Below are 24,441 nucleotides of genomic sequence, written 5' to 3'. Positions count from 1 at the left end.
CTGACTCAGATAAAATTTAACAAGGACTGGATTTCACCACAGCTTTTAAGCCCTCCAGATGACAGTATCCCAACCTAAAGTTACCCAAAACGTTCTTTTATGCTACTGGTGATCACATCCATCCCTTCCCATACAAACCCCTTTCCATCTTCTTAACCCTACTCCTGCCTCTGCCACATGTACCCCATGGTCAACAAGCTAGAAACAATGTTCCATTCATTAATATTTCCCATTGGAGGCACTTGTGATGAGACCTCCTATTCTTTCTAATGTTGTCTATGCCTGGACACTGGAACTACTAGCTTCATAATTGTCTGGCCCTTGAGGCCTCCTTCCTATATCAATCATGATCCAACCCCTTAGGCCGGGGTCACACTGGCGAGGAATACGGGAGAGTGAGAGGCGCAAAAAGCACGCATTACACACGGACAAATGATTCTCTATGGGGTCCCTCGCACCAGCCGTATATTTCTCCTCAGTATCCTACGCTCCGTGCCACTCGCAGCATGCTGCGATTGTCAGCGTACTACGCCCGTAGTACGCCAATGCAAGTCTATGGGTGCGCAAAAAATACGCATTACACACGGACCACACGTGTGACTTGCGAGAAATACGCACCCGGTGTCTTTTAGAAACGCCGGCAATTCAGTGCGCGATACAGTAAACTCACACTGACAGGTTTAATAAAGAAAGAAAGAATAGATATATACACATAGAATACACATATATATATATATATACACGCATTCTATGTGTCTATATCTATTCTTTCATTTCTTTATTAAAACTGTCATAGGGCTCCATTATATGTCCATTTTGCAAGCCTGCGAGAAAATCTCGCCATACGGATTACATACGGATGCCGACATGTGCAAAATACGCGACCACACCTTGATTACGGATGACATACGGAGCACTGTTTAGGGGTCATTCATCCGTATTATGCCTGTAAAATACTGACCGTATTTTGCGCAGGTTAGTGTGACTCCAGCCTTAGGCTAATTTTTAGGAGACACTATACCTGCACATTGTGCTGTGGGAGTGGAAGAACAAGGACAGTAGTCCAACCTTTATAATGGGGACGCCCTTGTGATGATGATGGGGGGCCTCTTCCTGCCTTAACCAACACGCTGCGTTTTACTGCCTGCTCTTAAACAATCATGCACCCATTTCAGCCTTTTCCTCAGGCCCCCACACCGCTTTGTAGGGTCCAGCAGAAAATGACTCGCATTTCCCACTGACTTGCATTGGACTCGCTACTCTTTACTAATACCCGAGTATTAGGACCTACTCGTCAGAGTCCAAATATTGGACTACTCACTCATCCCTAGCGGCCACCCGTGGACCGTCAAGCCTCAGTGGCTAGCGAGCAGGCCCCGCTCTGCCATAACTGTGCCCTGTAATAAGCTGCTTCCAGCCACCAATCAGGTGTCAGATTATTTTTGTTAACCTGTTTGTACAAATGAGAGGTGGAATGTGATTGGTTGTGAGAGTTAGTATCTGGTTGCTAGGAGGACCGTTATGGGGCCAGAATCTACGCATTCTGTTGCTGGTCACGTGGCCGCTCCTCCGTGCAGCAGGAATGACGTGTCATCCGGTTCGGAGCCGCTCGCGGAAGCGGAAGGCGTTTTCAAGTTACCGGTACTATGGGCCGTGCAGAGCGGAAAGCAGAAGCCCGAGAAGAAATAGTGCGGCGCGAGCAGCACCGGGAGCGGCGGAGGCAGGTATGGTGGGGCTGGTTGGTGGCTACGGCGGATGGAGCCAGTGGTTTGCACCTTCTGACCCGCTGCTTCTCTGCAGATCTCCCGGATTTTACACAAGCGGCCGGCGGAGCGGAGTCCCGGGGAGCGGGAGCTGCTGGAGGGCTATGCGGAGCTGGTGCAGGAGCTGGAGAGGCAGCGGCAGCGGAGAGAACGGCTGCGGTACCGGGAGCAGGAGGTCGGTGTGTGAGGGTGGTCAGCTGGCAGAGGGTTCAGCATGAGCAGATTATAGTGCCCCCAAGTGTCACTGTCCTGCCAGCGGCCTGTGATTGGCTGCAGCGACTGAGTGACTTCAGCAGCGAGTCATTGGGTGGTTTTTAGTTTAAAGTGGCTTGACCGCTGCAGCCAATCACGGTATGTGTGCTGGTGGGAAAGTAACATGGCCGCATCCTGTCTGTGCACGCAGCTTCTAGTGCAGGATCCAGGTGAGGGCTGATAAGGGAGGATGGCTTTGTTTTGCCTGGATCGGTCATTAATCACCGGTGATCCCGGAGAATCCGGCGCTCCGATGGCCTGGTATTCGCTCTGCCATTTATGGGTGAGCCAGCGATAACTCTGCACTCTCCCAGAGTACCCGTCACAATGAGTGGAGCATCTTAGGGCCCCGTCACACACAGCGATCTCGCTAGCAAGTTACGCGCGTCCCTTGGATACCCGATGTGTACGTTAGTTACCAGCGAGTTACAGGTGCTGCCGCAGCCTAACGCTGGGGACCAGGAGCCCGCGGAGTGTGTACCTGCCGCCGCACGCTGGGGACCAGGAGGCAGCAGGACGCCGCCAGGAGAGGCCGGGGATGATGCTTGTCATCACGATGGCTTTTCGTTTCTTTTTTTTTTTTAAATAGAAAATCACCTTTCCTATCCATAAAGCAGCGTTTTTGTTTTTTTTTGGCCAACCGCTGGGACTTGCCCAGTTAGAATGGGGTGGTAGTGTATATGGTTAAACATCCTATGGGGCTGCCGAGTGCTGTGCTCAGCTTTTTCCGTCAGACCTATAGAGAATGAATGTTGCGGCAGTTAGGCATCAGAGAGTATGTCGCTCCATTTTGTAACGGGACAAAAAATCCCTGATCTGCTGATCAGTGCAGGTCCCAGCGGTGGTACAGCCAACTTATTAGTAAGTTATCACCAGTAATGAGTGAACGTGCTTCAATAAGGTGTTATCTGAGCATGCTGGTGTGCAAAACTAGTGATTTTGTCTTGCGGCACACACAGGGCTCTTTCTGTCTGATGTTGCCGTGTACCAGCGTCAGAACGTTTTTTTTTTTTGGGCAAAGCTGACGCTCTGCCTACCGGTCCCAGTGATCCACTCCTCTGTAGGCCTGACGCTGGACACTCTGCAACTCTTCATCCTCCCCCCATCTCTGTGATCTGAGTGAGTCCCAAGATAGAAACAGCTGTATATACAGCCACCAGTTTTATCTGTATGATGTATATTGACTGCTGTATATACAAGATATAGGTGATACTGCAACTGAGGTGTATAATTGTATAAACAGCAGTCAATATACATTATACAGGTAAAACTGCTATGTACATTATGTAGGTGATAATGCGGTATATACATTATATGGGTGATACTGCAATTATACACACCACAAGAAAACACAAAATGACAAATTTGCAAAAAAATACTCTGCAGTAAAAAACATGACAGTAATCAGCAAGTGCTGTATAACAAATACAGGGTATTTAGTCGATACGTTTTTTGCAATAATGTATACCAAGCTGCTCCACCACGTCATGGTAACCCTTCACGGAGCAGTCCCTATCTAATGTATTTAAAACCTGAACATGTGAACAGTGTCTAAATGAACAGGATACAGACAGGCTCCTCCTAGTATATGGGCTTGTGGTGTAAGACAGCTCATTTATGTGCATGTCACACAAGAGAGGGGTGGGGTCTCCCAAACCATGCTGAGCAAGGAAAAAACAGATTAAAAGCATATGTGACATGCACAAGTGTGAACAAGTCGGTCAGACAATGCTCACACCACCCAATGGCTGAAACACAACAAGAGAACACAAAATGACAAATTTGCAAAAAAATACTCTGCGGTGAAAAACATGACAGTAATCAGCAAGTGCTGTATAACAAATACAGGGTATTTAGTCGATACATTTCTTGCAAAAAATGTATACCAAAATATATGTATATTTTTTTGCAAATTTGTCATTTTGTGTTTTCTTGTTGTTTCAGCCATTGGGTGGTGTGAGCATTGTCTTACTGACTTGTTCACACTTGTGCATGTCACATATGCTTTTAATCTGTTTTTTCCTTGCTTTTGCATGGTTTGGGAGACCCCACCCCTCTCCTGTGTGACATGCACATAAATGAGCTGTCTTACACCACAAGCCCATACTAAGAAGCGCCTGTCTGTATCCTGTTCATTTAGACACTGTTCACATGTTCAGGTTTTAAATACATTAGATAGGGACTGCTCCGTTAAGGGTTACCGTGACGAGGTGGAGCAGCTTGCTATACAGTTTTTGCAAAAAAACGTATCGACTAAATACCCTGTATTTGTTATACAGCACTTGCTGATTACTGTCATGTTTTTTACTGCAGAGTATGTTTTTGCAAATTTGTCATTTTGTGTTTTCTTGTTGTATTTCAGCCATTGGGTGGTGTGAGCATTGTCTGACCGACTTGTTCACACTTGTGCATGTCACATATGCTTTTAATCAATTATACACACCAGTATCACCAATACAATGTATACACTGCAGTAGTAGTTTTACCTTTTGTAATGCATATTGACTGCTGTATATACAATATAAAGATGATACTGCAGCTGCTGTATATAATTGCAGTATCACCTATATAATGTATATACAGCAGTAGCTGTATGGAAAAAAACTGTTTCTCTGCACTGCCTCATTGCATTACATCAATCTGTGCAATGCAATCTGATAAAAATTGGATAGCGCCCGCCTGATTTACACGGTTGTTTGCACAAGCCCTTGGCTGCATTGCTCCACTGGACTGTCATTATTTTATTACTGTTTTTTATATTCCTATGGGCAAATAAAAATATATCTTGCAAAACCTATTTAAAATGGATAATCCCAAGTTTGGAAGTTATCCAAACTTCTCTTCTTGATAGGTGATGACTTTCTGTTTTCTGTGGCTCTGACCACTGGGACCCCCACGATCCTGAGAAACGTAGGTTTTGAAGAGCACCATGTAAATGGAGCTGTGGTTGGTTATACGCTCTGCGGCGCCGTTCACATGTTGCTCTTCAAATAACTCCTTTGAGAGAGTGGTGACAAGCTTGACCATGTATTTTACTGATGGGGGTGCATAGGGAGTGTTAGAGTATGTGGGGCTTGTGTAGAAGGGCTGTCACAGTCCGGCCCTGGTTAGCACACAAGCATGCTCAGATAACGCCTCATCTGAGCACATTCGCGCCTCAGTACTGATCACTAACTCACATATGGTGATAGGTGATAACTTGTTTTAACAAAACAACCCTTTAAATGATTAAGCTGATTTGGGGAAGCAGTGATTTTTTTTTTAAGCAGTACTGTTTCTAAAGCCATTACTTTACTTTTATCGATGTAGCAGTATGAGGGACAAACATTTTTATTGGCACCATTATGGGGTACTTATGATGTCAACCTATTCATTTTCAAAGGTGTTTTCCAATATTTTATTACCGGCACTTTCCTAACAGCAGGCATTTTGGTAACCTAACATTAGCACAACTCACCTTTTTAGTCCCCTCCATTCCTATTCCCCCATCTATACTTCTGATTGTATAACTGATGAAACAGATCACTTATTATGTTCCTAAAGCGCAATAAGGGACATGTGAACAGGGCCTTAGATAGCTTCAGCTGTGCGTAACATGATGGGTAAATTGCTTAGAATTATGGAGAAGCCCTGATATAACATCAATGTAATCTTCATTGACCACTTGGAGAATACATCAGTTATGCCGATGATGGTATTGTTGGTGTTTCACATGGCAACATAGATCACCGAGCGTATGTTGCTAATTACCGTATATACTCGAGTATAAGCCGACCCGAGTATAAGCCGACCCCCCCTAATTTTGCCACAAAAAACTGGGAAAACTTATTGACTCAAGTATAAGCCTAGGGTGGGAAATGCTCCATAGATTATTCCCCATATGCTGCCCCCATAAGAAGCTCCATAGATTATTCCCCCATATACTGCCCCCATAAGAAGCTCCATATTGTTCCCCCATATACTACCCCCATTAGAAGCTCCATATTGTTCACCCATATACTGCCCCCATAAGAAGCTCCATATTGTTCACCCATATACTGCCCCCATAAGAAGCTCCATATTGTTCCCCCATATGCTGCCCCCATAAGAAGCTCCATATTGTTCCCCCATATGCTGCCCCCATAAGAAGCTCCATATTGTTCCCCCATATGCTGCCCCCATTAGAAGCTCCATATTGTTCCCCCATATACTGCCCCCATTAGAAGCTCCATATTGTTCCCCCATATGCTGCCCCCATAAGAAGCTCCATATTGTTCCCCCATATGCTGCCCCCATTAGAAGCTCCATATTGTTCCCCCATATGCTGCCCCCATAAGAAGCTCCATATTGTTCCCCCATATACTGCCCCCATTAGAAGTTCCATATTGTTCCCCCATATACTGCCCCCATTAGAAGCTCCATATTGTTCCTCCATTAGAAGCTCCATATTGTTCCCCCATATACTGCCCCCATTAGAAGCTCCTTAAGATTATTCCCCCATGTGCTGCCGCTGCTGCTGCAGCATGTAAAAATAAAAAAAAATGACATACTCACCTCTCCGTTGCTGGGTGTCAGATTCTCACCTGTCCTGCGTCCATGGCTGCTCACCGCTATCTGCACGTCATCAGTCAGTGACGTTCAGACTGCAGGGGGCGCGGCGCGCACTAACCACGTCACCGCGCCCTCTGCTGTCTAAAGTCACTGACCGATGACAGACAGCAGCAAGCAGCCATGGACGCAGGACAGGTGAGTATCGCTATACTTACCCGTCCTGACACTGTCTCTTGAGTCCCCAGCTTCTCCGCGCTCTCTCTTCCTGCCTTCAGCGGTCACGTGGTGCAGCTCATTAAAACTCATGAATATGCGCATATTCATGAGTTTTAATGAGCGGCACCACGTGACCGCTGAAGGCAGGAAGAGAGAGCACGGGGAGAAGCTGGGGGCTCAAGAGACAGTGTCAGGACGGGTAAGTATGACCTGACACCCCCGCCCCCCCTCCCCCTCTGACCCCCCGGTGTATATAACTCGAATATAAGCCGAGAGGGGGACTTTCAGCCCAAAAAAACGGGCTGAAAATCTCGAGTATATACGGTATGTAGTGAATGACTGATATTTGTGCCTCTTTTTAGGTTGTTGATGGAGCTGACGTCCTTCAGAAAAAGGTTTTGGAGCTGGCAGAAGCTGTGCGCGGAGCAGAGGATATGGTGATCTACACTGGAGCTGGGATCAGCACGGTAAGGAGCAGTAGAGGCTTATTGTCCCTGGTGCAAGATTTAGAGATTTAAGCCCCCATCCTGAATGATAATATATATATATAGCGCCTGCACAGTGAAGCGAGGTTTCTTGCTTTTCACCTCATACACCTGTGTGCCGTCAGCTAAGCCATGGGTTGAGTCCAGTCATGATGGCACATACATAATAACCAAAGTCTGCTTTATTTAATAGGCAGCTGCCATTCCAGACTATCGTGGACCAAGTGGTGTGTGGACCCTGCTGAATAAGGGCCGGAGTGTGAGGTGAGGGGGATTTGATGTGTGAAACTTCTCATCAGACATTTCCAAATGGGACTTGTATGAAGTGTGTGCACTTTATTTCACAGCACTGGTGATCTAAGTGAAGCGGAGCCGACCTTCACACACATGTGCATTGCTCGATTACACAGGGCTGGCCTGGTAGGTGTCTACGACTCCCCTCCCCCTATGGTGATCGCTGGGTAATGCCTTATGAGCGCCAAACTGGTGCATTACCCAGTGCCGCGCTGGCCCATTGCTTGCAGTGACCGCTTATGGTATGACTGTACATATTCTAGCCAGAAGTCAGATATAACGACTACTGGATCTTGTAACCATTTTTATTAAAATATATTATCTTACTAGGTGCAGCATGTAGTCTCTCAGAATTGTGACGGGCTTCATCTTCGTAGTGGCTTACCACGAGACGCCACGTCTGAGGTCCATGGAAACATGTATATAGAGGTAAGGACAGGCTCGGGTTGTTGATTGTCATTTTGAATAACATGCTATTGAAGGGAGTTCTTTGGTGTGAAAGTGAACCTGTCTCCTGAGTATGCTACCCTATTTCAGTGACAGGGCCACGGTTTCAGCCCTTTGGCTGTCTTGATCTGCGGGCTGGATGTGGTCTGTGGGAATCAGTTTGCCCAGCTTTCATTAGATGTTCTCAACTCCATAAAAATGATCACAGGGTGCCTGTGAAAGGTCAAACAGTGACCTTCGGGTCTGCCATCTACAAAAAAGCCTTATGTTAGTTTGAACAAGACAAGTATTATGAAAGTATTAGATCTGTGATTTGTACTGAAATTTGAGCACCGAAAACCCAAGAAACAATTATGGAATTGCTGTTCTTTCCATTCCACCTCCACCCATAATATTATGCACTGTAGCCATGGACTGTAGTGGTCAGACATAGTCCTAGCTAAACATGGTAACCATCTTTAGAAAAGTTATACTTTTTCTTTTTTCATGTTTTTGGTTATTTTTGTAGAAAAGCCAAGGATATCATGGTTGTCTACACTTATTGGGAAAAAAATAAATAAATTATTATATACTATTTTATATATATATATATATATATATATATATATATATATATATATATATATATATATATAGTAAAGTAGCGCTGTCATTCAGATAGGGGACACTCACTTGGCAGCCAAATAAATCATATCTGGCACGGGTTTTCCATAACACAATCTCAGTCCGTGCGGTTTATTCATGCATCATAAACCATCAAAGCAATAGAAAACAGCATAGCGTCCATGACAGAGCTTCACTCTGTCCAGCCTGTGGTCACACAGGTTATGCAATGTTCCATACGCAGGATCTTCAGCCTCACAGTTATCCCACCCGTCAGGGTTCCCTTATGCCTGCTTCAGCTCACTGCAGACATCCATTTCCTCCAGGGAACTATCAGGCACGTGCAGCCATTAAACACAGAGTTCCCTTGCTGTCAAGAAGACAGCCCCATCTCTCTTAGACGGGACCTTCCAAAACGGACCAACCAGGTCGCAGCATTCACTCCATGTGACCTACCCTGGCCACCTTATATGGTCTGTAGCCATGCCTACCGGGTCACATGGCTATGACCTCATCACAGGTCCTTCAACAACTCATACACACTTTATAATAGCGTTCTTAAACACACCCCCTGGGTGGCTTTGTAGGTAACTGGTTCCACCCGTCTCACCAGTTACCTGGAGACTTCCCAAACACATTTAAAACAGCACCTCAGCAGTATCACTCCTGATCAACACACACACAAGTCTCCATCCCAAGGCCACCGGACACCGACCTTGAGATACATAACGGTCATTCAGTATTCTGCAACTCATCCTCTCTCCTGGGACATCCGCACTGCGCCCCCTAGCGGACACAGTGGTCACTACACACATATATATATATATATATATATATATATATATATATATATATATATATATATATATATATATATATATTATAAAAAAATTTTTAAAGGTGGTTGCATGTAATGAAAGTTCTAATACCATTACAGTATATCGCACCACCGAGCGGCATCCATGAAAGGTTTTTCCATTTGTAGATAAAGTGGAGCCGAATGATTCCTGTAATGTAAGGTAGCAAAAACAGATGATATTCAACCTCCCCCACTCCAATGACTGTACCTTGTGCTCTATCTTTAGGCCTAAAATGAGCATGGTGTGGCTAAAATGAGAAACATTTGCATGGTAATTAGAGGTAGAGCGCGGTCTTTTCATCATGGCGCCAGCTGGGCACAAAATATTAACCCCTTCACCCCAAAGCCTGTTTTCACCTTCCTGACCAGGACAATTTTTCAGTTGACCACTGTCACAAAACTGAGGTCATAACTCTGGAAAGCTTCAACGGATCTTGGTGATTCTGATATTTTCTCGTGACATATTGTACTTTTTGATAGTGGTAAAATTTATTTGATATGACTTGCGTTTATTTGTTAAAAAATCGGAAATTTGGCGGAAATTTTGAAAATGTTGCAATTTTCAAACTTTTAATTTTTATGCCCTTAATTCAGAGAGTCCTATCGCATAAAGACATTGCATAGACAATAGCATTTCCCACATGTCTACTTTACATCAGCACAATTTTGGAAACATATTTATTTTTGTTAGGAAGTTATAAGGGTTAAACGTTGACCAGCGATTTCTCATCTTCACAATAAAATTTACAAAACCATTCTTTTTAGGGACCACCTCACATTTGAAGGGGTCTATATGTCAGAAAGTACCTAAAAATGACAACTATTTATTTAACCCTTCAGGTGCTTCATAGGATTTTTTGGAATGTGGAAGAAAAAAAAATTACTTTTCTTTCACAAAAATTTTGCTTTAGACCTATTTTTTTTTTTTTATACTTTCTCAAGGGTAACAGGAGAAAATGGACCATACATTTTTGTTATGAAATTTCTCCTGAGCATGCTGATACCCCATATGTGGGGGAAATCTACTGTTTGGGCGCACGGCAGGGCTCGGAAGGGAAGGAGTGCCGTTTCACTTTTTGAATGTAAAATATTCTGGGTTAGCGGTTGCCATGTCGCGTTTGGAGAGTCCCTGATGTGCCTAAACAGTGGAAACCCCCCACAAGTGACACAATTTTGGAAACTAGACCCCTTATGGAACTTATCTAGATGTGTATTGAGCACCTTGAACCCCCAGGTGCTTCACAGAATTTTATAATGTTAAGCCGTGAAAATAAAAAAAAATCACATTTTTCCCACAAAAATCTTTTTTAGCTACAAATTTTGTATTTTCACAAGGGCAAAAGGAGAAAATGGACCGCAAAGTTTGTGGTGCAATTTCACAGATACCCCATATGTGGTCGAAAACCGCATTTGAGGCACAGTGCAAAGCTCAGAAGGGAAGTAGCGCCATATTACAGTGCAGATTTTGTGGCACTTGTTTGAGGTTGCCATGTTACATGGCAGAGCCCCTGAGATCGCATCGCTTTCTGCTTCTCTATGCCGCTGTCACTACTGACAGCGGCATCCGAGGGGTTAAATGACCGCGATTGGTGCTAGCACAGATCGTGGACGTTGCTGTGGGGTGTCAGCTGTCACAGCTGACACCCACACCCGATGGCCGCAGCACTCAGCGTGAGGCCGCGCTATCTGTGCGCCGTTCTAGTACTGCTGTTTGTGGGAACGCAATTCCCACAGAGCAGTACTAGTATGACGCATGTCGGGAAGGGATAAAGCACCTAAATGGCATATTTGTGGAAGAACTACAATTTTCTCCCCCAAACCACCCCTTAAAGGGAATCTGTCACCCCATTTTAGCGCTATAAGCTGCGGCCACCGCCATCAGGGGCTTATCTACAGCATTCTGTAATCTTGTAGCTAAGCCCCCGATGTAACCTGAAAGATAAGAAAAACATAGATTATACTCACCGGGGGTGTGGTAGGGGTGCGGTGGGTGTTGCGGTCCGGTCCGGCACCTCCCATCTTCATATGATGATGTCCTCCTCCTTGCTTCTCCCTCGACTCCTGTTGAGGGCAGAGTAGAGTACTGCAGTGCGCAGGCGCCGGGAAAGGTCAGAGAGGACCGGCGCCTGCGCACAGCAGTATTCTGCTCTGCCCTCAACAGGGAAGATAAAGTACACCTGCGCACGAGCTGAGGGAGAAGCAAGGAGGAGGACATCATCGTTTGAAGATGGGAGGGACAGGACGGCAACACCCATCTGACCGGACCGAACGCCGGGGTGAGTATAATCTAAGCATTACAGAATGCTGTAGATAAGCACCTGATGGTGGTGCCGGCAGCTGATAGGGCTAAAATGAAACATACCTAATGAAACAGCCAGCCTACAATCAGGGGATTGGCCGTGTGGTACACCAGTGCAGAAGAAATAATCCGCATGTGGCAATGTTCACACAGGGAATGCAGGGCTACTGGTTCACAACCTCTCAGTAACACCATATAGGGGGGCTGCCTAGTGCCATCTAGATTGCATCCCGTGTGAACAGAGGCCACAAGTTTGCAGAAACATTTGGGCCCAACTGCACCCTGAAAGAAATATAAAATGTGCACAAAAAACATATCAATATATGTAAGGTATTGGTTGATATTAAGGCCTTAATACGGAAGCTGGCAAACTGCGTCAAAGTTCCTTACACTTGCCAGTCCTACTCTAATATGAAACTGATGACCTATTGTAAGGCTAGGTCATCAGTGATGAAGTACTGGATAACCCCTTTTAGTGCAGCCATCACTTTCAGTTTTATTACAGGAAGGTCTAATTGATTTGCCTACATCTGTGTGTCCTGGGATTCTGCTTTCTTATGCATGCCTTTTTGGAAGATGAAGCATTTGGGCTTGTGGGTGGAGGCGTGAATAGTTAGTGCGGACACATTGCACTGTTTTTGTAAGAGCTTCTCAATAGAATCCATATAGTTCCATTATGTAGGTAAAGGAATATGGCACCATTAAGGAAGATGGCAAAACCACTACGGGGACTATATTGAGGACTTTCCTTTAAATATCGACTCTGTTACTCTATAATCCTAAAATACTCTTCTTGATATAATGGGAGTAAATAACACTGGAGCATTCCAGTCAGAGAAGTCCTCCATTAGGCCATGCATATCATGTAGTATTGCCTGCCATTGTAGTATGACGTGCAGGATGCTTTTTGTTAGTGACTCTTATTGGGGGATCCAGAGTCAAAGACCCAGCCATATCATATTCATGTGTCCTAAAAGGGTACACAAAAAGGTGTCGTCTCCATGTGATTAATGCAGTTGTCAAATTAATGGAAACGTGCTCCACCAGACAACACCTCATTTCTGTATTGATAAGATAGCAGATGGCTTCTCAGAAGAATTTGTTCTCATGTTTTGTGGTGCTCTCAGTGGTGTGTGTTCTTTCTCCTGTAGGTGTGTACATCATGTTTGCCTCCCCGAGAGTATGTGCGACTGTTTGATGTGACGGAGAGGACAGCCCTTCACAAGCACAACACTGGACGTTCCTGCCACAAGTGTGGGGGAGAGCTGAGAGACTCTATTGTGCACTTTGGAGAGCGAGGGAAGTTGTCGCAGCCACTCAACTGGGTGGGTGCTGTAAAAGCTGCTAAACAGGCCGATGTCATTCTCTGCCTCGGCTCCAGCCTGAAGGTAAATGAAGCACGAAAAATATGACATAGACCGGCTGCAGACGAGCGTATGAAAATCATCCAGAAAATACGGACTATTTCCATCCTTATGTCTGTTTTTATACATCCGTGTTATAATTGTGTGCAATCAGTTTTCATACATCTACATTAAAAAAGTACATGAACAAATACAGGTTTATAATAGAAATCTATCCTTGAAAGAGAAGTGCACAGGTCGTACGTGCGGTGACAGTTTTCACACGTACCGGAGACACTGACGCACGTAGACCCATTCATGTGAATGGGTGTGTGCACATGACAGTGTGTTTCCACGGACCGTGTGTCCGTGGGCAAAACATGCTGACATATCTGTTTTTTTACTGTGCGCACGTGCCGCATAACATCCCACACACATGCCGGGGAAGAAGCAGCGCTACAGTAATCACTGTTCCCTGGTGTCGGGTGCTGAAGACTGCTCTCATCATTCTCCCCTGCTCTGCCGGCGATCAGCGCTAGCAGGGGAGAAGGATGAGAGTTGTATTCAGGCGATCACAATGACAGCAGACTGTGGCTGATGGGACTATTGCTCCCATCAGCTTACACATGCTGCTGCTAATAAGTGACAGCAGGAGTGGCTGATGGGAGTATTCATCAACCACCGCTTGGGCTATAAATAAATGAAAAACCCAGTGTGGGTTCCCCTCTATTTTCTATAACCAGCCAAGCAAAACTCAGTTGCAGGCTGGTTATCAAGAATAGAGGGGTCCCCATGCTGTTTTTTTAATTTAAATAAAAAGGTGAGGTCCCCCCATTTTTGACATCCAGTCTTGCTAAAGCTGGGGGCTAATATTCTCAGGCTGGTAAGGGGCCATTGTTATAGCCCCGCCAGCCTAAAAATAGCATTCCGCAGCTGCCCAGAAAAGGCGCATCAATGAGCTGCGCCAATTCTGGCACTTTGCCCGGTTCTTTCCACTTGCCTTGTAGTGGTGGCTCGTGGGGTTCTTATTTGTGGCGTCAATACCACCTTTGTATTGTCAGTTGACATCAAGCCCACAACTTAGTAATGGAGAGGTGTCAATAAGATACCTATCCATTACTAATCCTATAGTTATATAGTAAATAAAGACACAGCCAGAATACAGTCTTTTATTAGAATTAAAACATAACCCAGTTTTCCATTTTTATTTAAAAATAACACACAGTTATACTCGCCTAACACCAAAGCCCTCGTCTCCTGTAATAAGGCAAAAATAATAAAGCAATAATATCCCTCACCTCTCTGTCGTTCTGTCCCACGTAGTAATCCATGACTGGGGATTAATAGTTTTCACCCTGGACGGTGCAGAGTTGTGACCGTCCAGGCTGAGAGCCACTGGTGAATTAGCAGCATCATTGACCAGGAATTACCTCATCGTGGTTACCTCCTGTCAATGTTCCCAGCCCTGAACTGCAGTGACCGTGACCCAGCACCGTGGGAAAAAGCCAGTGATGAGGTTGCCAAAGTTCAAGCTGAGTGTCTTCACAGCAGATCACCGTGAGAGAGGTCTTGTGATTTGTTGACGTTTTGAAAGCCATAAGTGACAATCTGTTGTGTTATGTGTGATTATCAGCACCTAACCACGTCTTACCTGGGTCTGAATGTACGGTAAATGGCTGAAGTGGTGTCTTAGAGAGTCTTTGGTTACCAGGCATGTGAGATGTTTTACCGTTACTCCTCACTACTGCCTTGCTCTGTTACTTGTGACTGATCATGATCTCCTCCTCAGATCTTGAAGAAATACCACTGTCTATGGGGGATGAATAGACCTAGCACACGGCGGCCCAAGCTTTACATTGTAAATTTGCAGGTAAGATCCAATGGAAATTCTTGTCTTAAGTTGGTCTTGCTGTTATTCTCATCTTTTACCAGAAAATTAAAGTTTACTGCAGAAGTCGCAGCAAACAAATCAGACAATATTTGTGCTGTGATGACAATCGGGCGACACAAGAAGTCTATTCTTGCAATTCTTTACAAAGAGGAGGGATTCGGGTTCTACATGGTTGTGTCAAACAGTATGCCCAATCTGCTAGTCACCGACACATCTATTTGGAGACGAGAATCGCGTCATCTCTGAGTGTAGCGGTAATAAATGATCATAGATCTGTTAGATGGTTTGCATGTCATCATATCATGTAGAACCGTTTTCTGGAGTAGATTCTATATTTCTAGTTGTCGACATAAAAAAAAACCTAGAAGTTGTGCTTGGTTTAAATTGTTATACATGCAGCACATAAACGCATGTTCACTTTGGCCATAAAGCATACAAAACCTACAAAATTCTTTGTATTTTTGCATTCTGTGCAAGCCTGGGGTGTGGCCTCCCTCCCTTGAGCTGGAAATTACATTTAAAGGCTACACAAGACTGGTGTCCACAGGTCGGGACCCGGTCCTTTTGTCTGCCCTTTATTCACACACTGAGGTCAACAATGACACATGATAAGGTTTTTAATATTAGACCGTGTAGGACCGTCCCGATCAGAGTCACCTTTTCGACGATGGGATGGCTTTTATGCTATTTTTGATCAAAAACAGTATTACTAAGAAATCCGTGTTATTTAGATGCACTTTTGCTTTTTACTTATTTAGTTATAGCAGGGTTTATGTTTATTTTGATAGTTGTCAGCGTAGCCGTATATATTTTTTTTTTTATTTATTTATTTTTTTTACAAAGTCTCACACTCTGCACACTGGAGCATTGATGTGTCGTTGTGCTGGACCCCTAACAGCCCTGTCAGACATAACTTTCCCTTGGATAAATCGTTGTCTGTGTAAAAGGTGGTAATTGGATGTGTAGACAGGATCAGGAGCGCCATTGTCACCCATCGGCACTGTATATTTCCTCAGTGGACACCTAAAGATGCACTAGCCACCCAGAAAATTCATGGAAGATGTGATGAGGTCATGAGGCTTCTGATGGATGAGTTGAAGTTGGACATTCCAGAATATAACAGGTGATTCTTTTTGAATTAATATATATAGGAGGGCCTGTGAGCTGAGGCCCCCAACAATGCTTGGCCCATAGAATCCATGCTACAGTGTATTACAGATGAGACCTTTGGTGCTCAGTCTCATCCCACTTTGAGTTTTATGATGGCCATAATGCATCAGATCACTTCCCCCATGTAGAGTGCAGACATCTTACACTCTCCTCTGGTGCTGACGTCATTCCAGTGTCATCGGCACATTGTCATGTCACGTGAGCCCTGCAGCCAATCAGACGCCGCTTCACACTCTCTTCCTTCAGACGTAAGGCATTCGGAGGGAATCAGAGAGCAGCAACAGCTCTCACTATTTCCAGTTGTCAGTTTTGTGCAAAGGAAGTGAGAGGGAAGCGACATCTAATTGGCTGCAGGGCTCACGTGACATAATGTCATGGAAGAACCAGAGCCGACGTTCAATATCAGGTGTTTTTATTTCATGTGGGTGAATATTGTAATTGAGGAGTTTTCCAAGTACAGCCCCTTGAGCCAGTTGCTCTCTCTAATTCCCCAGTTTGTCTGATCAAGTGTTCTGTTTAGGAAGAGGGGATCTAGCCACAGACAAACGCCTGTGATCTCAGCTTATCGCTAGGGGGAACAAAAGGATTTGGTATTAAAATGGACACTGCCTGACCTTGCTCCCCTTGCCTCTATCATTATCAATTGGCAGGCCCCCATACACTTTATGGTCACTTAGTCCCTCGGAAATAGGTTCAGCCAACTTTTCTCCAGGGACCTGTTCCCAGACCTAAACATGATCAGATTTACTTTGCAATATTCCAAACCCATGAGAAATACGGTCTTTAGACATTTATAGGGATTGTCCCCATTCAGAAAAGCTTGGGCTATAAATTGTGATAGTTATAAAAAAAAAACAAAACCCTCCAGACTATTACACACACTATGCAGCTCCAGCTCTCCCCGCGGCTCTGGTCTCTGTTGTTTTTCTGAAAGGGGACAACCCCTTTAAGATCTTATTTCCATGTAGATTTTGGCAAATCCTTTATTTTTCCATAAAGCAGCACATCTGGAGCATCTTATGCTGTGATGTGGTAACACCCCGTTTCCGTGTACTCCTCCAGCACAGTGTAGCGTTGTAAGGAGTAAGCGCTCCTGCAATCCGAGGGTAGTATAACGCACGCGTCCCCTGCCGTTGTGTTAGGGCCCCAGCTCCAACCTGTTGTCATTGTCCGATGTGTTCCGCCCATAGGTATGGTGGGTTTTCTAACTACACCCTCTCCTCTAGATCCATGGACCCAATCTTCTCTATGGCTGTACCCCTGCGCCCAGGAGAAGAAGCTAGCCATACTCGTAAGCTCATAAAGGCAGCGGAGACGCCGGACGCACGGTCAGATCAGCCGCCATCAGAGTCGCTTAGTGGTGGCTGGTTTGGTAAAGGATGCATCAAAGGAAGGAGGAAATCAAAGTGTTAATGCACTGACTGCTGTATGCAGGAAATGTTTGCACATTTGTTTTTTTTTGTAATTTCGGTGTTTTAATAAAAGAAAAAACATTTTTAGTAGAACGATCTCTTGTGTGTGGTCTGTTGTGCAGCCGCAATGGGAAGATGCCCGGAACAAAAATGGCCGCCGCCTCTAAGTTTATCGTTGCTATGGGATCGGTCCCTTGTGCGTCACTTCCGGGGGGAGGTGGCTGCGGCTTGTGGGACGTTTCCGGTTGCCTGACACTGCTTTCCAGTCCCAAGATGATTCGGAACGGACACGGCGACCCCGCCCCGGAGCAGAGTCTCTCCCGGAGGACCGTGCGGGTGTGGTGCGATGGATGGTGAGCGGGGCGGTGGGAGGCGGCTCTGGCACAGGTGGAGGGGCGAGCTGCCGTTGTACGCCCTGGCGCTGGGCATGGTGTGAGAGCAGAACAACCCAGGGGATGGATAGGGAGGATGGTGAAGCCTCTGCAGTGTCTGACAACCTCACAGACTGTTGCAGTATGGCCGCTATCCAGTGTGTGGGCTAGCTTACCGCATCCCCCGTTATAGGCTTGTGCTGCTCCTGTGGCCAGACCAGATGCACTTGTAGCAAATCCTCTGCTGTCACAAGTATTCGCATGGATTTACACCTCGGGATCGGTTCCCGAAATTCCGCAATAGAGCAAGAAAATGGGGTTTACAAGTCTCATTCGGTCACAGTGAAAAGATCCCTTTGTGGCCCTGATGGCGATGCCCTGGGGCGTACTGCAGATCTCATTCATTGCAGCTCGAGGGGAATCTGCGCGTGTCTCATTGTCTCACCCCCAATCTGCAGGGGGTTTCAACAACGCACCCGAGGTCCCTGACAGCAAGCAGAGATGATATACAACGGGCGTACATGGCATCACGGGTGGGAAAGTGCATTATCTGAGCAGTAGTGAGACCCCCTAGCGGCTGCATGTGGGCACGCTGGGGTGATCTGTATGGGACTTTGACCTTGTTGGGGTTGTACCGTGATGACTGCTTATTATCGGTTATCTCCTGGCCCGTGGTCCAGTGACAGTGCGGGTGCTGTGCTGTCATCCTGAACTTTGTGCCGCTCCCTGTATTATCTGTAGAGATAAGCAGGGGCTTGTCATGGGAGTTGTCACCCGGGATGTTGAGATCTAGAATCGGTTCTGGAAGCTTCTCATTGGTGGGTCCTATGCCATCTGCATTCTTTGTGCAGCCCCTTGGTTTTCCTTGTGTTGGCATTTGAAACCTGTCCTGTTCATAGAGCGGTTTCCTTTCGCAAACAGCAAGCAGAGATCTTGACAGAATGGATTGGATATTGCAGAACCCTTTATTGTGCAGTGATGCACTTTCCGGACAGAAAAGAAAACCTTTTGTTTCTGATTACACAGGGCAGTGTTTTGTCTTGGTGCCCGCTCTCGCTCTGACCTTGCCATCATGTTCGCGTCCATGACAGATTTCCTAGTAAATAGCAATGTGCTGCAGTTCTGGATACAGTCGACCTACTGTAACCTAACCTGACCCTGGCCACATGTATTGCACAACCTCTCCAGAGGGCTGTCCGTCAGCCTCCATGGTGTGTAGTGATCACAGCACTGTCACCTGATCAGTGCCAGGGGGTAAGATGATGTCATACCTACCGCAGGTGATCACCCCACCTGTACAGGAATGCAGGACATTCCTCAGGAGTCACGTGTCATTTATAATGGGTGCTAGTACAAGCTGTACGGTGCACAGAGTATGTTGGCGATAGAAAAGAAAAGGACGTAATGATCTGAAGCAATCTAGCATATATATCATGGGTTGCCTGCCGTGGTCAGATAACATTAATGAGACCCCATGGACGGTTTTAATCCCTAGGCATTACCCTATGTATCTTCTTGGTGCTCTGACGACTGTCTAATGATCAGCCTCATAACGATGGGCCTCCCTCTATATATTGATATGGGATCTACCAATTAGAAAGTCATCCATTGTGAGCAGGTTCTCTCTCTGGCCTCTGTGCATTCCTGGATATGTGCTATACATGCATCACTACTGATAGAAATGGTCACAGGTGACACACAGAGGCTATATATGCTATAAAAATATAGTAATAAATGATAGAGCCAGAATCTATGAGCAGAGGGCTGTGCAGATAATCATATATCGGTAGAACGTGTCCACGGGGTGTAGTCTGTGCACATTTCCCTGCTCTATAATTATGGCTGAAGGATTGGGCTCTATAAATATGGTCTTATACTGCACATTTGTGAATAGTGACCTCTTCAGTGCTTGGCTGTACTAATGAGACTCCCTAAGGGGATTGGAGGGTGGTGGAGCAGGTTGGCATCTGTCCATACAGCTGGGGGCGTCCTACTGTGTATGGGGGAGAGCGTGCCTACCGTCTGAATCCAACCCTGTTCATTTATATGGGGGTGGGTTTCTTTCTGATCATACACTGGGGGATGAGTAAACCATTGTGCACTTGTTCCTCTCAGTTTGTGACTCTCTTCTTCTTTTCTGAATCTGTATCCAGTGCTTTTACTTCTATTTGTAGATTAACTGGAGTTTTTTTTGGAGAGTAAATGAATGCGATTCTCTGTTTTGTTGCCCAGCTATGACATGGTACATTATGGACATTCCAACCAGCTGCGCCAGGCACGGGCTATGGGGGATTACCTGATTGCCGGAGTGCACACAGATGGTAAGTGATGAGATATACGTATCCCTTAGGCTTTGATTTTCTCTCATTTGTGGGGGGATTAAATGGATTTTCCAGGCTTTACCAAGTGTACATTTCTGCAGCCACCCTGACAGTGTGACACATGCACGCCGTCAAGGTCCTGCTCTGATTGCCTGCTTGGGTGCTTGGCACGTGACTGTATGATTTGCACGCTATCACGCTCTGACTCGCAACCTTGCCAGCTTCTTTCCATGTTCTATTGAGAGAACGTAGTCTGCATGTTCCCGCCAGTACGCAAATCGCGTTGGAACGCTCATGTGACAAACGCTCATGTGACAAACGCTCAAGCTCACGAGCAGAGCGGAATGCTGACTGTGTGGATATTGGACGTTGTCAGGATTTGGGAAGGTGCAGTCTTGTAGAGTGACTGTAGAATTGTAAATGAAGCCAGGAAATCCCCTTTAAGAGAAAACAAAGTTAAAAAATCAATTCATACCTTAAAATCTTATGCATCCTACACTGTGACTTATTCCTTGGTTGTCCCATAACCTTCCTTCCTTGGATGGAGAAATCTACAAAAATTCTCCAAGACTAGAAACATATTGTTTTTACAGTTCCAGCAAAGTGAGTGAAACCTCTGCTTATTTTTTCCTTGCAGATGTGAGCCATCAGAGTGTTTTTTCAAATCTGCTCCAGGTCAATGCTTTCAGCGTTTTTCACCCATTCAATTTAACAGAAAAAATGCATTGTTTTTATTGCCAATACTCTGGTTTGTGCAGCAGAGCAATGATTTCCTGCTGCAAATACTGAATGTGTGCACATAACCTTAGTGTGTTCAGGCCACAAATGAGTGGCATTGACTTTAATGGCATGAGAATAAGCAGGATCTAGATGGTGACATGCCTAATCTAATGGCAATGTGCCCCTAAGGAGGGCTGCGATACAGTACCCCCATTGCCAGCCCATCAGGCATGTGATTGTGAACATCCTGACCCTCAGAGTCTCTCGTTGGTCCCAGAGGTCGGTGGGGTTGGGTAGATATGTGTTGTCTCTCTTTCCTAGATTATGCAGTCAGTTACGGATGGTGGGCATCTGCCTGCTGAGATTCCCACCGATCCTCAGAATGAAGGGGTAACAGCCCTGGTTGTGTACTGCTGCCCCTTTGCAGCATCCCCTTGCAGGGACGTTACAGGGAGCGCTGCTCTGTAGGGAATAAGCATAAGTCTCTTCCTTCTCATCCGAGATGTCCCAAGGTCGTCCCCCAACTAATCATAATGTTGTGGCATATCCTAGTCATTTGTCTAGGAACTTTAGTAGATATGAATACCCGATTCAACTTTGTTTTGCCTTTTTTTGTTGTAAGCATGCACACAATTGCGCACACATTACCGCAACCAAATTTTTTTTTTTGCGCTTTTTTCATTCTCGGAAGGCATTTCTTGTAGCTTGCACCAGACACCATTAGCCAGTCATCCAGCAAGGATGCTCCTTACTCCGGGACTTCATGCAGAGTATGGAGCCTTAGGGTTTTCACTTTGGTTTATTTTTTGCACACTTTGGCCTTTTGACTTTTCCATCTTTTTTGGTTTCCTGCACATTCAACTTTGTTGTGGTCTGTGGTCAGAAATAGTTAGAAACTCTGCCATTAGACTGTGGGATTTAGCTCGCTAGCAGATTCTCCGTTAACCCGTTCTTCAGCCAACGATAGTCAGTGCATTATAAAGGCTATAGTAGGCAAACGGTGCAAAATTATTAAAGAAACACAATCACAAAATTTTTTAACCAAAAATACTTGTATGTACGGTTAGGTCCATATATATTTGGACAGACAACATTTTTCTAATTTTGGTTCTAGACATTACCACAATGAATTTTAAACAAAATTCCGATGCAGTTGAAGTTCAGACTTTCAGCTGTCATTTGAGGGTATCCATATCAAAATTGGATGAAGGGTTTAGGAGTTTCAGCTCCTTACCATGTGCCACCCTGTTTTTAAAGGGACCAAAAGTAATTGGACAATTGACTCCAAGGCTATTTCATGGACAGGTGTTGGCAATCCTTTCGTTATGTCATTCTCAAGCAGATAAAAGGCCTGGAGTTGATTTGAGGTATGGTGCTTGCATTTGGAAGGTTTTGCTGTGAAGGAAACATGCAGTCACAGGAGCTCTCCATGCAGGTGAAACAAGCCACCCTTAAGCTGCAAAAACAGAAAAAACCCATCTGAGAAATTGCTACAACATTAGGAGTGGCAAAATCTACAGTTTAGTACATCCTGAGAAAGAAAGAAAGCGCTGGTGAACTCATCAATGCAAAAAGACCTGGGCGCCCACGGAAGACAACAGTGGTGGATGATTGCAGAATAATCTCCATGGTGAAGAGAAACCCCTTCACAACAGCCAACCAAGTGAGCAACTCTCTCCAGGAGGTAGGCGTATCAATATCCAAATCTACCAGAAAGAGAAGACTGCATGAAAGTAAATACAGAGGGTTCACTGCACGGTGCAAGCCACTCATACGCATCAAGAATAAACAGGCTAGACTGGACTTTGCTAAAAAAACATCTAAAAAAGCCAGGACAGTTCTGGAAGAACATTCTTTGGACAGATGAAACCAAGATCAACCTCTACCAGAATGATGGAAAGAGAAAAGTATGGCGAAGGCGTGGTACAGCTCATGATCCAAAGCATACCACATCATCTGTAAAACACGGCGGAGGCAGTGTGATGGCTTGGGCATGCTTGGCTGCCAGTGGCACTGGGTCACTAGTGTTTACTGCAGGGCTGTGGAGTTGGTATAAAATGGACCGACTCCTAAAATATATAATTGGGTACAGTAATTCAATGCAGAATGTGCAGAATATTTTTTTCATAGGAATTTGGGAAAGTTATGAAATGAACAGGTTCTTACTATTGTAACGGACAATGCTTCAAACATAAGTAGATTTAAACTGATGAGTGAGAGTAATGAAGAACAGCTAGAAGAAAATTTAGGATTCAGTATGTTTGAGATGTAACTGAGGAACAAACAAATATTACAACAGAAGAACAGCAAAATTATACTGTAGAAATAGATTAACTTGTTGAAGCTGCTTCAAAACACTTTCCTATTCATCACATGCGCTGTGTTGTGCACACGCTGCAGCTGGCAATAAGAGATAGTCTGCAAGAGGGACATCCTGGAAATCTGATTGGAAAAGTGAGGAAACTGGTTATTTCCGCCAGAACCCCTAAAATTGATTCCATCTTGAAGAGACGTGCTGGGAAGGGGCAGTTGTCGATCAAGCCTCTCGGTGGGGCAGCACTTATTTAATGACTGAGCGATTGCTTGAAATAAAACCGTTTCTTATAGATATGACGAACCCTCAGGTAACCCTAAATGAAGGTCAATGGACACAGGTGGCTGAATTGAAGGAATTGCTTAATCACCCATTTACCGTGACAAAAAAAACTACAAGCTGAGGATTTAACTCCTGGCATTTTCATAAGGGAGTGGAAGAACTTGCTATTTTGCCTGTCCCAAGGAGGAGGTTTAATCACAGATGGCATTTCTGCTTCAATGAAATGGAGAGAGACACAGCTATTGGAAAATAAAATTTTTCTGGCAGCTGTTTATGTGGACCCAAGTCATCGTATACTGCTTGATTATCAACAGCTTACTAAAGGAAAAGAACCTCTGACTGAGGTAGCAGTTAGGATGAGTGGCCTACAGGAGGACTGCCAGGCGCAAGAGGACTTGAATCCTGACAGTGCTACTGCTGCCATATCTTCATCCTCATCAGATGAGGAGTTTGACTTTGACAAGTATTTGGATGACATGGAGCAGGCAAAGAGTTGCTGCAAGGAAAAAGATTTCACCCCGTCTCCTATAGCAAGCAGATTGACCATATTTCAGCAAAATGTTTCACTTGCTCTCAAAGAAATAGAAAAATTCAACCGTTCATCAAAACTGACTGTGCATGAGGCAATTCCTTTATACTTGGAAATTGTTAGAGATGTTGCCCATGTGGTTACGACTTTGCCTCCAACCCAAGTTAGTGTAGAGAGGTTGTTCTCTGGCCTTAAAATTATTAGGTCAGATTTGAGGTCATCTATGAAGGAGGATCTGATGGAGGCAATTCTATTTCTTAGAACAAATTCATAGACTGCACAAATGTTATTTAGTATGTTTTTGTTGAAAACTGTTTTTTGCCACTTACATAGTTTATTA

General features: G+C 45.0%; 2 protein-coding genes across 3 annotated transcripts in view; both read left to right on the top strand.

Moving 5' to 3' along the window:
• The first annotated feature begins 1,567 nt into the window (after window positions 1-1,567).
• On the top strand, window positions 1,568-17,657 carry SIRT7 (sirtuin 7). The gene is given in 11 exon segments (XM_073588205.1): window positions 1,568-1,629; window positions 1,631-1,724; window positions 1,801-1,938; window positions 7,124-7,228; window positions 7,440-7,510; window positions 7,594-7,666; window positions 7,871-7,969; window positions 12,900-13,136; window positions 14,881-14,961; window positions 15,999-16,105; window positions 17,379-17,657. Coding segments are annotated over 11 exon segments (1,239 nt in total). The 5' UTR covers window positions 1,568-1,582; the 3' UTR covers window positions 17,566-17,657.
• PCYT2 (phosphate cytidylyltransferase 2, ethanolamine) overlaps window positions 13,079-24,441 on the top strand; it is a 27,592-nt gene continuing 16,229 nt past the window's right edge. Inside the window, exons 1-3 of one of the 2 annotated variants that reach the window (XM_073588204.1) lie at window positions 13,079-13,136; window positions 14,881-14,961; window positions 20,168-20,256. In XM_073588204.1, the coding sequence (XP_073444305.1) occupies window positions 20,175-20,256 (82 nt within the window). In that variant the 5' untranslated portion in view covers window positions 13,079-13,136; window positions 14,881-14,961; window positions 20,168-20,174. Of the gene's footprint in view, window positions 13,137-14,880; window positions 14,962-17,763; window positions 17,918-20,167; window positions 20,257-24,441 lie in introns of those variants that run through there. The other variant, XM_073588203.1, reaches the window with a different exon arrangement.

Source organism: Dendrobates tinctorius, unplaced genomic scaffold (assembly GCF_039654945.1).
Source record: "Dendrobates tinctorius isolate UK_male_01 unplaced genomic scaffold, ASM3965494v1 ptg000103l, whole genome shotgun sequence".
In the NCBI taxonomy this organism is placed as follows: domain Eukaryota; kingdom Metazoa; phylum Chordata; class Amphibia; order Anura; family Dendrobatidae; genus Dendrobates; species Dendrobates tinctorius.
The sequence above is the reverse complement of the archived record's forward strand: the minus strand, read 5'-3'. Positions and strand labels throughout refer to the sequence as shown.